At 34.7% G+C, this 18,517-nt stretch overlaps 1 protein-coding gene across 1 annotated transcript in view; it reads right to left on the reverse strand.

The window, feature by feature from the left end:
* The window catches only part of CSMD1 (CUB and Sushi multiple domains 1), an 805,423-nt gene that overhangs the window by 335,456 nt on the left and 451,450 nt on the right, over positions 1 to 18,517 (reverse strand). Inside the window, exons 6-7 of the mRNA XM_009999261.1 lie at positions 15,405 to 15,517; positions 1,035 to 1,112 (exon numbers count right to left, since the gene is read on the reverse strand). Of these exons, the coding sequence (XP_009997563.1) occupies positions 1,035 to 1,112; positions 15,405 to 15,517 (191 nt within the window). The remainder of the gene's footprint in view (positions 1 to 1,034; positions 1,113 to 15,404; positions 15,518 to 18,517) is intronic.

The raw sequence follows: 18,517 nt of genomic DNA on the forward strand, positions 1-18,517 counted from the left end.
CACTGCAGAAACACAGAGACCAAATCATCTCTTCCAGACATTAGCCTTCAAGACACTTACAATCTCCCTGCTTCCAGAATAGCACATGAGGCAAACATGGCCTGGGTTTCACTCTATTGAGTTCAGTTTTATTACATGAAAAATTAATACAAATACATGTTAGACTATACAAGCACTTTTAATAAATTGTGGGTGAACACTGGCTTACCCTCTGGCTTTTTGGGAGCTAAGGGACTCTGTCCTTTCCAAAATATAAAATTATCTTCTTATTTTTCTTATTTCATGACTAGCCTGATCAATGGAGAAGCAGCTCTCAGGACACTACTCCGACTGCCAGTTGTTTGGGGAAACTGATGCTCAAAAAATACAACAGCTTCATAGTCCCATAGATATATCTGGATTTTATCCTTAAATATATGTGGGGAAAAAGCTGCTGGGGGACTAAACAGATGTTATTCCAGAGTGCACTAAGCATGTAGTAAAGGAAGGGTTATGCTGTGATCTCCATCTTCTTGAGAAGCTGGGAAGATCTTAACCCCTGCTGTGCTATATCACAGGACTGAAAAGAGGCAGCCATAAGTATGATGAGGAAAGGAGGCACAAGAATTAGCTGTGATATTAGCCCAGAGTAAGAAATAATATCAGAAAGTATAAATTTAGATTTAAAAAAATGCTAAGATATCTTCACTGTCACCAGTACTGAATTGATAATGTCTGTATAGCACTGTTCTCTTGGATTTGCTAACCTGCTTTGCACCGCTGAATTTTAAATATCCTGATACATAAATATTCTGATATATATGATGTGGTGTGGGTTTTTTTTCTACATAGCTGTATTCTTCAGACATTAGAACACCATATTCCTCTTTCTACACGCTCAGTATTAGCAGTGGAGTTCTAATTCAGTGACAACTGAAAGCATTATAATCATTATTAGACCATAGCCTCTGAAATCTTCTCTCTTTGACTTGTAAATTTTATAGGACTCAAGAATTTGTATGTAGTCACTAAAGATAATGGTATAAAAAACTTACAGACAGAATTTTTGTGGTTACTATCCTTGCTGGGCAACATCTTGACTCCTCTTGATTTCAGTTCAATTGCTTTTTTCACTGAGAAAACAATTAAACAAAAAAGAAGATAATTCATTATTAAGCCTTGTAGAAAGGATATATAGCAGCCAAATAATACATTTAAATAATGCAAAACTACACAGGAATCCTCTAAGCAGTTTGAAATAACTGCTGTTTCTGTGACAATACAAATACACTTTTACAGAAATACAATAATTTGTAATGTTTCAAAAGATGAACTATATAAACAGATACCGGAATTTTCAATATTTTGAATTCAAGTTTCATTTAGTGCTCCTTTAGTGTCAAAGAAAGAAAAAACTGTCCTAATTACATGTATGGGTTTCCTATGTTTGCCACTGCATATGGCAAAATTTTAAACTTTTAAAAATTATTTTTTCCATTAAATGTACAGTACTTTATATACCATTATATAAAAGCCACAAGCTTTAATTGTGGTATTCACCTTTGCTTTTATTTCATTCAGTTTTAAGAAGATTAAGGTTAAAGGATCACAGTATGGTGCTTTCTTCAGCTCACCTAATTGTCAATTGCCTAACCCCTTTTGAATCTACAGGGCAATTTCAAGTGAATTAGAAAGAGAGTAAGAGCTCTCAGAGGGACAAAGTTTTGTGAGAGAAAACAGATATATCAGAGGTTTAGTATCTGTTTTCTCTGCTTCGCCAACTGAATGGCTGATAAACTCCCAGCCTATCCCTACTAAGTAGCTTGGGCACCATAGGAGGGATCAGAAGCAAAGTAGGAAGAGACATGAGAAGTAACTAGTGCAGTTATACATTAAGGAACACATGGAGCAGAATTTCAATTGTAATGGCAGGAGAAAAAGGTAAAAATATAAGACACATTCATGGGAAATTCATTAGATCTGTGACTTGGGAACAACTTGATAAAATGAAAATTAAAAAAACATAATGTGAAACAAGCCTGGGCAATTCAAAACTATTGTGCAAAACCCAATATCAGCAGCAAAATAGATAATGACTAACTTTGAGTACCAGAATGCTACCAACAACATCATGATGCATTTCATCAATGAAAAAATTAAAAAAAAATCAGTAATTCTTTCCTGATTGATATTTAATACTTCTTTTATGGAGCTTACAGTGATTAATAATCTTGAAATGCAGCCATTTATCCCTGATCTAAACAGAAACACAAAAACATCTAAAATATTTTTAAATGGCAGTAATTTGTGCCTCATACTATATAAATATATAAATTAATAGCACAGATGATCAATTATACTTTTTTTCAATGTATGGGATGCATTTTATGATTACTACACTATACACCAATCTGTATGCAAATATTTCTAAGAAGTCAGGTGGTAGCAACAGCAAGTTAACTTGTCTATAAATACCACATTAAAACAATAATTATTTATTTGTATTTGTTTCTATAGTGGACTTCTGCTGCTTTTGCAAGCTCAGAGTGAAGAAGGCTTTTCTTAAGTGCTGAAATTGCGCAAGCACTTCAGAAAGTATCTTTTGTGCTACCCATGTTGCAAGTGCAGGCATTTATGTCTAAACCTGGAAAACAGGAGCTCAAATGATGAAAGATGATTGAAACACAATTGTTGCCGCTTGGGATGAAATGGATTTGATTGTACTGTGATGTTTTATTTTCTTCTAAGGCAGGAACATGTTATACAGAGACATCAATGTAAACGTTAACATCCCCAATGGCTTCTGAGAGGATAAACCTAGGATTATTTTCTAGACTTAAGCACTAAAATTTCCATCAAGTGCCAACTTAAGTACTGTTTTCTTAGGATCCATAACCAGTCCATTAAAATTATTCCATATTTAATGGGAAATGAACGGTGCAACTCTTGTAACTAATATATGGCATATTGTGTGGAGTTGTGCTCCATCCTCCAGCACAAATTTCATAATTTATTAGTATCTGTGTCATGTAAAGCATGTGAGCAGTTCTTGGGAGGATTCAAAATTCATACTGCTTACATTCACGAATGCATGATAAAACCATTGGAAAACATGGTTTAACTATAGTCTCCTCTTTCACTTTGTTCTGTGACCTTATTTCAGGGTGAAAGTGGCAATCATCACTCAAACTTCTTGAGAATGGGGAAAAAATATACCCATCACCTTTAGTTTGAAATGAAGTTGACATAGATTGAAACAAGAGCGGTCCTGACTTGATATTTATTTATTTATTTAAAATTAGGACAGTCATGCACTGAAACACATCCTGCAGTTTCCATCCTTCAAGATTTTTCACACGTCAAGAAACAAACATTCTGTATCTTTCTGAAAGAGTATTAGATAGGGAAGTCACAATACTTAAGATCAGTCATCTAAAATGTATATTTTATGAAGAGAAATAGCTACCTCAAGGAAGAAATTCATCTCCTTCTAAGACAGGCACAATGAATCATCCACTACAGATGCCTTTCGTCTCCATAAAAGATAACAGAGACATTTACCACTTGCTCAAGTTAGATGCCTACATTTTAGACAGTAATATTAGAAGACAAAAGCTTCTGTCTGGAGAACTTTAAGAGCCAAATCTAGGTATCTGGGAGACATAGGGATCCATGAGATTAAATGAGATAGCTTGAGACATAAATACAAAACTTGCCTCTATTACACTTGAGTGTGCAAGTTTTTGCATGCAGCCTGAATAGTATTTTTTTCTGTTTTTTAAAAGAATTAAATTAGTATAGTCTTTAAAATACAGTATGTTCAACCTTCAAAAGATACTGAACACTGTGGTTTGAGTGAACCAGCTCAACCTCTTCTGTAACGTAAAAGGAATACTCTAAATTGCACTTTTTGTAATAATTTACATTCTATTTTAATGCCTTTTCAGAGATACTTCTTTTCTGTTTTCTGATTGCTCTTTTGTTAACAATGTTTTCCTTATTTCACAGATGAATTGCCAGTTAATAACACAAAAAAAAAAAGAAATGAGTTTACTTTAATAACATCAGATATTAACAGCACTTTCCACCTCTTAAGTGATTACTTTTCAAAACCTGCGTAACTTTCTTCTGTCTTCACTTAAGCATTCAGTTCAGCCTGCTGAATTAAAGCACTTGATCTTTTCTGTTAATCGTTTGGAGGCATTATAATACATTTTAAACACATAAAGGGAATTTCAGAGAGGAAATATAACTTCTGCAGTTCCACTAGGGCCAGACCAAGACCTTAGAATCTTTATCTGTAGCAAGGGAGACTTAAGTTACAGAAGAAAAATACTTTTCAACAGAAGCTATGAAATCTTGGACATTAGAGGTTTTAAAGAACATGTTAAATTAAGTTCTGAAAACAATAGCCAAACATACATGCCTCCTTTTTGATAGAGGTTTAGCTTATCAAGAGCCTTTTAAAACCTATTTTCTCTTATTTCATATCATTAACCCACAAACAGAAGTCATGTGGCTGAAAAGCAGTAAGTGGGTAAGACCTTGATGGGGTTCTCTAGGATTTCTAGCATATGAAATGAATTGATTGCACCTACATTTAACTGCATTCGTGCAAACAAATAAACAATGTGCAGTATGCAAGTCATATCAAAGCCAGATAAGATACTAGAAGCACAGCTCAGTTAACACAGTATTATACTTCATCTATATTAACACTTTATATATAGTTATACCTTGAGTATATCTGTATGGGTTACCATAGTGAGAAAGCTGACACTTGCTGTTTGTCCCTAGCACATTCTTTTTAACAGTCCTTGTGTACATCTTGGATGACATAACATTTTTTTTACCCAATTACCCAAAGACATGAGTGTATTGCCATTTTTTCTTCCTGCATGAAATAACTTGCAAGGCCTTGAATATTGGCTGCTGCTCAAAGCTAAAATATTCTGACATCATCTCCTGGTACTTCCTCAAGCTGCTTCTGTTGCTGCTCTGCTGAGCTCAGCTCTTGGCTGCCTTTCACTGCAGATTTTTCCCAAGTACAGATATTTGAAGGTGAAGAGGAACAGCATATTGCCCAGTACCTGGTGATCACAAGCAAGGTATTTCCTGTCCAGCCTTAAGCTCAGTGTTACTATAAGGAATGTATTTGAACAGTTGTCTGTTTTTGTCACAGTAGAGGAAAAAAAAAACAAAACAAAACAGTATTTTGTATGTTGACAAAGAGTGAAACAGCAGTATCGCAATGACTTATATTAGGCTTTACATATGTTGAAGAGTTCAGTAAGAAACAATGAAGTATTTTCAATAATATTAACATTATTATTCTTTAAGAAAATTAGCAAATTTATCTCAGCATTCTTCAAAATTCATCAATTTCCTTCTGCTGCAGTTTTGTTTTTCTTGAAATTGAGTATGCCTGTTTTGAAAAAAGAACAAACACTGGGTTTTATTTATTTATTTTATTTTTATTCAGACTACAGGATGAAAAGACACAATTATGGGAGTACCACCATTTTTTGGCCCTGGAAGAAATTATCCCAATTGCATGTTTCGCAGCATCAACATTCTCTCTTGATTCTGCTTACAGACAAAACATTTCTTTCTTATCACTCAAAGTCATGTGAGACCAGTAAATAGATTGCTAGATCTAGGTTTTCTTCTGCTTTACTGTGGCTTTGCTATATCAGAAATCCTTCTGAAACTTTTGTATTTTTGAGAATAAGGAAAAGCAACCATTCTCAATCTTACAATTTATTTTACGCTGTGAAGGGAATTCTATAATAAATTATTCTACAGAATAAGGCTCCATACTCAAAAAACTAGGAGGATTCTTAAAAGCTTTGCTGCTAAGCTACCCAGCTCTTGACTTTCAGAGAGGCATCGCAGTTTTCCACAGGATTTCTAGTTTAAACCAACTCACTTGAATAATCCAACTCTCTGGTGTTTCTGTATTCCCTGCCTGAGTATTATTCTGTCTAATGTGCTATGCCAGTGTTTTCTCACTAACAGCTTTCAAAATAATCCCTACTAATCAGTGTTATAACTCCTGAGAGCATCATAACAGGCATAGATGTTTCTGCTACATGGCTACCTGTAAAAGCTGTAGGTTCATGAGCAGTTGGCTCCCTTGTTCCATCAATCCAGTAAAGTACTGCCTGTCATTATCAGACCTGCCACCTGCTCCCTGTGCTGGAAATCACTGCATGCAGTACTAGTGAACAAACAGTACAGCCCCAAGACAAATTGATGTCACAATGTATTTTCACATAGATCTTTCTCATTCTGTGTGTACAAACTGAAACAGGATATGCAAGCCTAAAAAGAAGCACAGCCATTTGTCTTCCATTAACCTTCTGCATAACACTTAGCTGGCCACTTGCCTTAGCTCCTTTGTGCTGTCAATATATGATATATCATAATTAAAGAAGTTCAGCAATCCTCCACAGTTGTCGAAGAAGTATCAACAGTTTGCACAAGGAATATAAAATATCACAGAACACACTGAGTAGTAGCATGTAGAGATTGTCTGTAAAAAATTAATCACAAAATCACTCAGTCCCGTGCTTGAATTTCACTTCAAATATAGTCTGTAGTGTCAAAAGCTGATTTATGGTTCTTTTCCATTAACATCTCCATAGTGCCACGCAGTGGGATGTTCAAAACCTTCACCAGAAAATCTTAATTCTCAAATCAGTATTTGACCTACTGTTCAGGTTTTCCTGAGAAATTAACCTGTAGTTTAGACTGAAAACACCTCTAAAACACAGCTTTACACAAATCATTTGACTGTTATCCATCACACAGATGAACTCAAATGGATGAAACTGCAAGTGTGGTAATATTAACAGCCTGCTATTTGATGTCTCCAATTTCTTCCCATACAAAAACTGACCATGTGAACACTTTCATTCTGCACCAAATAGAAATTAATGAGTCCAACTGATTCTGTGAGCTTATGTGGTTTTGGTTTTGAAACCTGCAGATCTCAGCCACTCCATATAATTTGTATATCTTTATCACTCATGCTCTTATTTTAAATTCTTAGGTTCACATTCTGCTGTTTACTCTATATTGCTACTAGCTGGTTTAGAGATTAGGGAAACCTACAGTTTCTTCAACATTTTCCAAATGCATATTTTTGCATTTGAAATATGAACTTAATTGAATATTCATCAGTTTAATTATATCAGAACAGCATAATAACAACTTAGAAGTGGGGTAGCGTTGGGACAATGGTGCCTTCTAACAAGAACTGTAGAAGACCTGGCATTGAGTGAATGTAACATGACTCTTGACAATGAGTAGCTACCAAGTCTGGGGGAATGTTCCTTTTTCTGGGGGAATACTGTCCGCTTTGGAAGTATTACAACTTATAAGTTAAATTTCATCTTGTATTTTGCAGGTAATTTGGGGAAAAACACTGACATGTATAAAAATGTGTACCGAGATGATACACTTCTTCCACAAAAAGTGGAACAACAAATACAGTACTTTGAATAGTTCTAGTGAGGACAACATCGTATCAAATAAGAGCTGAAGAATGAACAACTGTTACTAGATTGGCATCTGCTTACTGCTGACATCATGAAGCAGCTACACCTGAGCCTTCTTAGCAACCCAGAAACCTTACTAGACACTCAAGAAAAAACACTACATGGAGCAACCTGATTGGAACTAAGTTCAGGCTTTTACCTTTAATAAGCTCCTTTTTGCTTCTTCTGAAAACGTCCAAAAATCAAGGGTTCATATTCTCTTACATGGTGGCTTAGTAGCAAGACTTTTCATAGAATGCCCTCATGTTAAGAAAAATCTCGTACGTAATTGGAGTCTTTGTCAAGTGTCTCAATCTGTTGGCACTAAGAAATTTTACCTAAATTCAGATTCTGTCTTGAGGACAGAGCTTTATCCTAGGGCTCAGTCCTTCTATACTCTTTTTTAAATGTAGCTTTTTAGATAGATTCATTTTATTTTTGTCAATCTAAGTCAACTTTTGAGCTTGTTGAGAAAAATAAATATTTTTTTTAAATCCAAACAGATAAGATGGCCAATCTCTCACTTAAGCATATGTTGTCTTTATGAGATAGCAGTGTTAACAATAAATCCAAAGATTATTTTTAAGGTCAAAACTGAAAAAGGAAAACCTTCAAGGCTCTATATTTGGGAGGAACAGAGTTTTATGTTAAGATTGTGATGAAGTCAATATATATATATATACACCCAATTACTTTGATTATGAATTTTAAAGAGAGATTACAGGAGCAGCTATTTTAAGCAGCTAGCTCTTAAGAGGATGTACATGGCACAGTCTGAATCTTTTCTCCTGTTCTTTCCTTATCATGTGGTATAGACTGATGTTAAGCTAATAACGGATGTCTTATAATTTTTGTACAGGGAGAAAAAGCATACCTCAAAAAAAAACAAAGTTGTTGTTTGTTTGTTTTTCACAGGTGCTAAATATATATTTACTATGTGAGCAGGTAAGATGTCAAATATTGATTTCATTATTGTATTTTTTATTTGATTAAAATTATCCTTTTTTGATCAAACATGCTAAATTTAGAAATGAGAAAATACAGGCCAGTGATGAATGGTGTTGGATAATTTATATTCTCAGGTGCCAATGTAATATACATGAAGGGATTCAAGTTTTAAGACAGACTGAAAATCAGATGGAAAAGGATGGTGTAATTCAATTTCTGAAAACAGAGTTGTTCACAATTAACAGTCACATGTGATTAGGTCACAAGAATCTTACTTGTAATAGAATAATGATTTATTCCTTCCAACTTCATAAACAAACATTCCCTGAGAATTTGTCTCACTGTAGACTTGTGCAGATTATACTATATAGTTGAGTAAATGTAGTTGAAATGTAAATCAATTGCACTAAAGAGAAGTTCTTGGAAAATACTTTAATATATTCTTACTCTATTCAAAAGAAGTAAAAATAAAGGACTGTCAAAATAAATGCCTTTCTAATACTACCATGGCCGCACTTATAGCATGTGGAGAAACCTGCAATTGCAGTATCAAAGTCAACAAAAAACACACAATGTGAAAGAACAAAAAACATGGGAAGAAAAAACATAAATGCATGAGCATAATCCATGCCATGATAGGCATACTAATACAGTTAAGAAATCTTATTGATGCCCTTTAAGGAACACTGTATAGTTTAACATGATTTAGCTAATTCACCTCCTAAGTGTTCAGTATTTTATTTTTTGTTAGAAAACATAGCAATAGAAAAAACCCAACACAACAAACAAACAAAACAACCAAAAAAAACCCCAACAAAACCAACAAAACCAAAACAAATAAACAAAACAAACAAAAAACCACAAACAAAACCAACCAAACAAACAAACAAAAAAAACATATAAAAGCAAAATAAGACAGAACACAGGGAAAAAGTTAAATGGAGTTTTAGCTGTAGATGCAGTACTAATTAGTCCAATATTTTAGGATAGCTGAAGTCAAGATGTCACTGAAAGTTTCAAATAGCACCAACTCACAATAAAAGCGGAGTAACTGGTGAAAACTACTGCCAACAAAAGATTTAAGGAACTTAATGCCCTTAATATATGTAGGAGATTGAGAGGTGACTTAGTGCTTGAAAAATCATAAGATTAACAAACTCTTTTGAGAGAAAACACAACACCGCTACTGGACACAGAAAGATCACACCAGACTACCCCAACTGAGAATGAAGACTACATATTTAATACTAGTTGTGTTAACCACAGAAAAGAACAATGAAGAAAGATAGTAGGTTATGTACTTGTTGATGTTTTCCTACAATAATATTTGACAAAATAGAAAAAAAAAATATATATATTCAGTATTATTTAATGGGAAATTATATTCAGCATTACTTTAGAGCTATAAATTATGTTTCTTCTGGGTTTTTGTTTTATCAATTACTTTTACTGATTTTGTTTCCTAAATTTACTCTTAGTGACAATTACAGTTGAAATCCTTGAGTAAAACTACCATGCATCATGCAAATACCACAAATTCTTTTAACTTATTTCAAAAAACATTTCTAAGGTTTCAAAGAATGTGTAGGAAGGATAGATCTGCACTTACATGCATATTTGCTGAATTACAAAAAAATCATTGAAACAACTACTTTACCTAGCAGTTGATTTTACATTATTTCAGTCATGGTTTTCCATTAGTACACATTTATTTTAGCAGTCTCTATTATATTCATTGTTTGAATTCAGGATTATCTGTTTGTTAAAGTTTGAATTATTCAAGGTAGTCAAACACAGCAGACAGATAACTTACGGTACATATCGAATAAAATGCCTAATATCTCCTTGAACCTTTCTGATAACCTGCCAAAAATATCATATTTGATTTGAAACACTCTAAAACAGAGATCTGATTCTTACTGTAAAAGAGGAATACATTCATTAATCAAGTTTCACTTGGGAAACTTTTTAATTTAATTTAATTTGAATTTAATATTTTGGATTATTTTTAGGTAAATCTGATTAATTTCAATAAACAAAGCAACTATTGCTCTGTAGGAGCAGAGTGACTTGTTTCAAACTAGAGCATAATTGAAACTCTCAAAAGAGTAAGTAACAATAGGCACTATTCCCTTTTTAATTAGTTCAACAATTGCCACTTTTTGAAAGAAAAAGAGTCTCAAGGTTAAATGTCTCACCTGTAAAAACAGGCCAAATTTTAACTGCAAAAAATGTCAGTTTATTCTCCTTCAGTCAGTCTTTCATCATTCTAAAACTGAAATAAACCTGCATAGTTCTAGCCTTCATAAATTTATAATTTAAGTTCATTAATTTTGCAATTCGTTATTATACGCTTTTTCTGCCATAAAATAGATTAAGTTTAGTATTACAAGAAAATTTCTCAAAATACAAAGAAGATGCTTTTATACTAATGAAGTAAAAGGTCTGAGGAACTATTAAATAAGCATTCTTTTGCATTTACCCAAATGATACAGAGAAGGGCCAGAAGCAGCTACTATCTACATGGGAAAGGAAATGTTTAATAACTGTTGTACAATACACCATGGGAAAAGATCATTACTCACTGTAGTGCATTCTAGGACTGAGGAATTCCAGTCCTTCTGAACCTAATTCCAAATGAAACCACAAGATATGTGTGAAATCACAACAGACAGATTGATATTAAAAATGCTAAACATATCATTGTGTATCATGTTTGCATAGCAAGGTTTCAGTAGTGGGGGGGTTACAGGAGTGGCTTCTGTGAGAAGTTGCTAGAAGCTTCCCCCAACACAGCCAATATGAAGATGGACTGCCACTGGCCAAGGTCAAGCTCATCAGCAATAGTAGCATCGCCTCTGTGATCATATATTTTAAAAAGGAGAAAAAAGGCCTGCACAACTGCAGCTGAATAGAGGAATAAGAATATGTGAGAGAAACAACTCTGCAGACACCAAGGAAGAAGGGAGGGAGGAGGTGCTTGCTGAGCAGAAATTCCCCTACAGCCTGTGAAGACTATGGTGAAACACATTGTCCTTCTTCAACACATCAAGGTTAGCAGTAGAGCAGATAACCACTTGCAGCCCATGGAGGACAGCTGGATACATTGGAAGGAATCTGTGACATCATGGAAAGCCCACAATGGAGCAGGCTCCTGGCAGGACTTGTGACCCTGCATGGGACCCACACTGGTGCAATCTGCTCCTGAAGGATGGCACCCCATGGACACATGTTGGAGCAGTTTGTGAAGAACCGCAGGCAGTGGGAAGGACCCACACTGCAGAAGCTCATGCAGGACTGTCTCCCACAAGAGGGTCTCCATGCTGGAGCAGGGGAAAAGTGTGAGGAGTCCTCCCTCTAAGGAGTAAAGTCAGGCAGAAACAACATGTGATAGACTGACCATAACCCACATTCCCCAATTCCCTGCTCCACTGAGGGTGAGAGGTGGAGAATTCAGGGGTGGAGTTGACCCCAAGAAGAAGGGAGGGGTGCAGGGAATGTGTTTTAAGATTTGGCTTTAACTTATTAACCTACTCTGATTTGATTGACAATATATTAAATTAATTTCCTGGAGTTCAGTCTTTTTTTGCCCACAATGATAAATATTGAGTGACCTCTCTCTGTTCTTATCTTGATGTGCAAGCCTTTTACACTTTCTCTTCCCTGTCCAGCTGAGGAGGGAGAATGACAGAGCAGCTTGGTGAGCGCATGGAGTCCAGGCAAGGTCAAACTACCATGATTCTAACTATGCACTCTGCAGATGCACAAGCTACCGCTTTTTGAGGACTATTTTATAGTAATTTTATTTTTTCAATAACATTTACACCTGACAGCTATTAAAAAAAAATCTACATACTATAAGAACTCTATAATACAATAACTTACCATCTGTAAAGGTTTAGCAGACAGCTTTCATTTAGTATCTAAGGTCTGCAATCAAAATTACTGACTTCCCTATTTCCACGAACAATGGAGATTATTATTGCTGTCCAGCATAATTAAATAGCCTTTCTACTCACATTAAAAACCCCAACCCAAACCAAACCAGAAGATCACATTTTAGGAATGACCCAAGCAAGCAATCACAAAAAGACAGAATATTCTGATTTTAAGGAACTGTTCCTCCTAAGAGAGAAGCAGAACGCCCTGAGAATATTGCCCAAGACCTAGGCACCTTGGGAAAACAGAAAAAGAATCCAAAAGATTCCTAGGTTTTGGTTAGACTGGTAATGGGTACTCATGTATTAGTAAAATGAATGTTTAATGGTTATTTCAGAAAGTCTGTGTTTTTACTTTAACTGCCCCAAAGACAGGACAGTTCAATCAGTACTTATCAATCCCAACTACATGTGGGTATCATGGAATAGTCTGTTTAAACTACTGGGAATAGCTGCCCATAAGGAAAATGTTTCTTAGATGTTTCAGAGTCATATAGCTTATATATACAGGATTTGCCAGGAAGACAATACTGAGAATTGTGCCTGGATACAATAAAACATTAGAGACATCTTATCTCTGCAAATGTTTTCTGCCCGAAAAAGAGGTCATACACTTCATAGGATTATTTTATTTTATTTTATTTTATTTTATTTTATTTTATTTTATTTTCATTATAAGCTCAAATAATTATTTTACTTGAGAAAAGCACCGAAGATGGAAATATCTGTCAAAAGTTGTTGAATTGTAGCCAAAATAAGCTTCTGAAAACTAAAACATATGGGAGAGGCTTAGTGAGCTGGGATATTTTAGCCTGGAGAAAAGAAGGCTCAGAGGAGGGGGGGGCAGGTCGTATTATTGTGTATCAATAGCTGATGAGATGAGTGGGTGTTAAGATGGAGCCAGATTCTACATGGTGATATCCATTGAAAAGACGTGAATCAATAAGCACAAACTGAAACATAGGAAATTCCACTTAAAAATAAGTGAAAGCTTTTTTACTGGGAGAGTAAACACTGGCAGAGGTTGCCCAATGAGGTCACACAGTCTCTGACCTTGGAGGCATTCAAAGTCCATCTGGACACGGTTCTGGACAACTTGCTCTAGGTAATGCTTCCTTGAGGAGAGCACTAGACTGGTTGTGCTCCAGGGGTCCCTTTGAACCTCTGCTATTCTGTGACTGAGACACTAGCAGGCTTCTCTAGCTATAAATATCACTGTTACTTCTGCTTAAAATAAAATTATTGCTTAGTTCTGAAATACCAATATAACAAAAAGAAATACTCAAGTTGTGTAAAAAAAAAAGGAATTAGTTAATTTTTTAGATTAACTGGATTTTTGTATCACTTAGAGTATATAACCTGTGTGTGTTGAAAGACTGTCTTGTAGGTTTTAACACAGTTTATGAGTTTTATATCAGCAAAATAGAAATTTGTTTAATTGCTGTTGACCTTGACAAGATAAATAGCTGTGACTCGTGTAATTCAGATATGTTTATATTTAATAGAGTAAATCATATAAAGCTACATTTTTAAAGGATGTTTTAAATTAAGAAAGGCCATTTCCATAATTGTAAGAATCTGAATTGTAAGAAGATACTTCCACTTGTATCCACTTGTCCATGAGCAGTATCTCCATCAGTGAAGCTTATCCTTACACCCAATATCTGATGTATTATGCAGAACAACAGATATCTGATTATCTGAAATAATTATCTCCCCAGGTATTTCCCTAATGCTTTACTTCCACTGTGAGCATTTGGCTGGAGATAGGATATATGGAAAACAAACAAACAAAAAATAACAAAAAAAAGTAGTTTTCAGTGTTGGGTATTCTCTCCCAAATATTCTTTTGTTATTCTGTTGATTCTTAGTTTTCTGGTGCATTAGAGTAAGCCATATTGCTTTTTCATTTCTGGTTAATAGGTTTAAGACACAGAGTTAACATAAGCAGTGCATTTAAATTCAGTCACCAATAGTGGTATTATATATGTAGTCTGAGTAAACTGTAAAAATAAGTTGAAGGTGCAACAGATCACAGAATACATACTCATGTTGAATTGCCAAAACAAAAAGAGAATTTTGCAGATTTCTTTTTTTACTAAAATTGCCAACATCTTTTTAAAGAGACCTATGCATGTTATATGCTTTTATATGCATTGCATGTGTATGTCATAGTCACCAGACACATTTAATTGTTGCACTGTATTTTTAATTTGTACAGTGATCCAGACCCTACAGTTTCAGGAAAAAAGGAAGGACTAAACTCATAAATGATTTTATGATGTGGGGGGTAAAATGGTTGAAACAGTTTATGTAATCAGAGAATTTCGAAGTACAGATAAATTAAGAACCTCTTCTATTTTCAGTGTAACTACAGTGTTTTTGATCTTGAGTAATGATTTATGAAGTCCAAAAATCAATATGGATTCCATTCTAAAAAATTGCATTTTAATTAGTATCTTTGTGAACATAAGCAGCAATTGACAGCAACACTGACACCCTCTTGTCTTCTTTTACACTTGCATATGTAAATCTATGCAGGAGCTTGAAATATGGTTTGTGCTATGCTAGGGATGATTTAAATTTCTAAGTGATGAACATAGCTTTTGGATAAGAGTTAGATACTGAGTAATGAAGGAAGATAATGTTTAGATAGGAGCATGCCTTTGTATGGAATTGACTTCTGCAAGTTGCATTCCAGGCATGTTTTTAAAGCAAAGATCAGACTGCATGCAAAACAATTTATTAGAGAAAAAGTGAGCAAGCAAATACATACTTAAAGCAAACTGCATTGTGATGCACAAGTACTTTTTCCAGAAGCAAATCCCAAGAGATGTCTGATTGCAGAAGGGTAACAACTAGTCAGCATAAGAACAGTAGTAGAATAAGTCAGCTCTTTATTATGTTCCTGATATTTAAACACTAATTTCCTCCACCACCACTTTAGCAATGCTTAAAGGTGAAGGACATTTTTGCTGCACTTTTATAAGCTTCTTACCTTGGAATTGAGCATTAAATCCCTTTCGTCGATGGTTGCTGTCAGATGTAAAATGGAGTCGCAGCCAGTTCTTACTGCTGATAACAGGAGATGGTAGATTCATGCCAGTCAACCTTGAAAAAGGAAGAAGAATCTAATATAAATGGTAGAAAAATTCATGTGTACAGTACTGAAAAGAGAAGACAAAACCCCAACAAAATAGCCAAAATATACTGTTATACTGTTTACAATGCATTTGAAAACAGAGATTCACTATCATCTAATGTCAAATTATTATTAGCTTAGTAACTATTATCCTGGCAGAAATGCTTCCTTTTCCATGACAGCTAGCAATTTTATGGTCAAAACTTGTATGTACAAACTACTGTTTTTTGAATTAAAGAAGAAAGCAATCTTGTGTGTGTAAGCGCATAGGTGTTTATGTGTGCATGCATGGGTTAAATTATTCTACAAAGAACAGGCAGATTCCATTATGGCAATATTTCATCACCTGACTTTATTCTGTGTCAGTGAACTCACAAGAAACCAAATGGCAGGTGTTAAGAACGGATAAATAAGAGTTATAGGCAGCAGTTAATGTGAAGCTTAGATGGTAAATTATCAGTATATAAAAATCCTGCTAGAACTGGTTTTGTGTATTAACTCCTATTTAATGGAAAAAAAAAGGAAAAAAAAAAAGAAAAAAAAGAAAAAAAAAAGAAGTTTAAACAGAGCCAAATGCAGCCTAACTAGCTTGCATTAAGTATGGATATAGTGAAGAAAGGGTATACACATTTTGTCCAATATAGGTAACAGGCTTGGTCTGGATTATACCATAGTATGTCACTGCACCACACTTAATTTAAACACACTCAAGTAGTTACGACAGAGCACCTGATATGCTGAAAAGTAATTTATTATTTTACCAGGTGGGGGTTTTTGTATGTTCATAATCCAAGTTTCCAATTTAGACTTTTTTTTTTTTTTTTTCCTTCTGAAAAACTCTGAGGAACTGCAAGAAATGTAGTTTCTCCCTTTCATAAATGTTATTTGAAATAAAAGCCAAACTGATCAACATCAGAAATTCTCAGCTAAGGGGTAACTTCTGTAAGAATATGTTTGCCAATACTACAGCAGACATAGAACATACTATCAGAGATAAAAAGACCCAAAAAATCAACCAACAAAACAAAGCAAAAAAATCAACCCCCCCAAAAAAAAACCAACACAAAAGCAACAAAAAAATACACCAAAGAAAACCCAACTTAAATAAGATTTTGATTCTCTGAAATTAATCAATGTAATGATAAAGATGCCTTTTTCACTGTAATATACAGTTTTAGAGTTTCAAAAAATGCCCTGGTTCATTATGTAATTCATCATGTTAAGGAATACTGATGCTGGAGTAGCCTATTTGGAATCATATCTGAAACCCTTTTCTTTCTGTAATCGAATAAGACCAATACACTGAAATAAAGAAAGTCATAATAGAACTTTTTTTTTCTTCTAACTGTGTTGGAGAAATTTCTGTTCTGATTTATAATTTCATTTTCTTCATCTGGTTGTTATAGAAATAAGGAAAAACAAAACTCTACTTAAAATTATTTTAATAGCTTTGTTTGAAAAAAAGGATAGGTTATTAAATGCTGTACGTATACATTTCAAAATGTTTGGACTCTTATTTAATAGTTCTTACAATTTTTGGTCAAAATATTCCCCTTGCATATGTTTCTACATCTCAGTCAAATGGACTTTTATACTTCATATACTATTCCATACACTCTCTTGACCGTTTTAGAGCATCCTTCGATCAGGCACTCAAAATACTTCTATGAACTTGCATTTTTATCAGAGATTTGATTTAGCTATATGATGTCTATGCTACTGTGTACAAGTCAGGAATATGTTCTTTACCAGCAATGCTGTTCTTGTTTTAATTTAGAAAAATGAGAAAGTGAGATATGACTTAGTGGCTAAATTAGTTGTAAGGCCAGTTTGGGAAGCAAGCTTCTAACCAGTATTTTGACACATTTTTTTCCATAAAGTGCTCAAAACTTCTTTACTGTAGTATACAAATCCAGAAATGGTAACAAATTCTGAATGTGGGGGTTTAGGCTGCAGTCCCATGGCCCCCATGTGTATATGAAAGAGAATGTCCCTTCATGAAGTCAGTAGCACTCAATATGTGTATATGGGGCTTTCCATGGACAATATCAGTTTCCAGTAATTACAGATCTAAAGGTTTGTGGATACTGTGTAAAATTGCTCCTTACATATTAATTGACTATTTTAACTGGAATTTCTGAAGGTTAGGCAACCCAAGCAGTATATGAAAAAGGTGGACATGGTCACTGCTGAAAGTGGCAGATTGCCACCCAAATTGGTACAACAGGCAGATCTATAACTCACATAGATGTTGAAGGCAGTATGAAAAACTTATTTGTTTTCTTCTTACTTATTTCTAGGTCTTACTTATCAGGGAACAGGACTTGAAATTACTACTCCATAGCAAAAGTAGAAGTGTAACAAAAGGTTTAATAATAGTGCAGGTGTGCTCGTCGGAGAAAAGTAAAAAGCAATGCTGTCAAGGAAAGTTAGTTTCCAGTCCCACAAAGTTGAATAATTAATCCAATGCAAAAGATATAATATCTATAGGAGAGGTCTCTAAAACAAACCGTCATTCATTTTCATGGTATACAGAATGTAACTCCATGGCCAGGGGAACCCCAACACAGTGGTTTTTTTCTAAGGCTGCAGAAAAGGAGGAACATTTAGTTTAAACTTTACCAATGGAGAGGTGCATCATATACCAGAATTTCTTACTAAGTGCCCACATGGTCTCTGTGTGCTGGTGTTAGTGCAGTGGGAGCTCCTCTGACTTAGTGTAGCCTTTAGTATTATGGGGTAACTTTTTGGTATCAATTGAGTACTCATGGCGGGGGGCGGGGAGGGGAAGGCAAAAAATAAACCCTGTTGAGATATGTCTGTATGAGTAAACTGAACAGTGGCACTTCACACCAATTCTTGCTCGAAAGTCTACACTGTTAAAGATTACAACACCAACAACGGGTTTGGTTGGCAGGGACCTTTAAAATCATGTAGTACAACCCCCTTCAATGGTTACAAACATCTTT

This window comes from Chaetura pelagica, unplaced genomic scaffold (assembly GCF_000747805.2).
Source record: "Chaetura pelagica isolate M959 unplaced genomic scaffold, ChaPel_1.0 scaffold90, whole genome shotgun sequence".
Lineage (NCBI taxonomy): Eukaryota > Metazoa > Chordata > Aves > Apodiformes > Apodidae > Chaetura > Chaetura pelagica.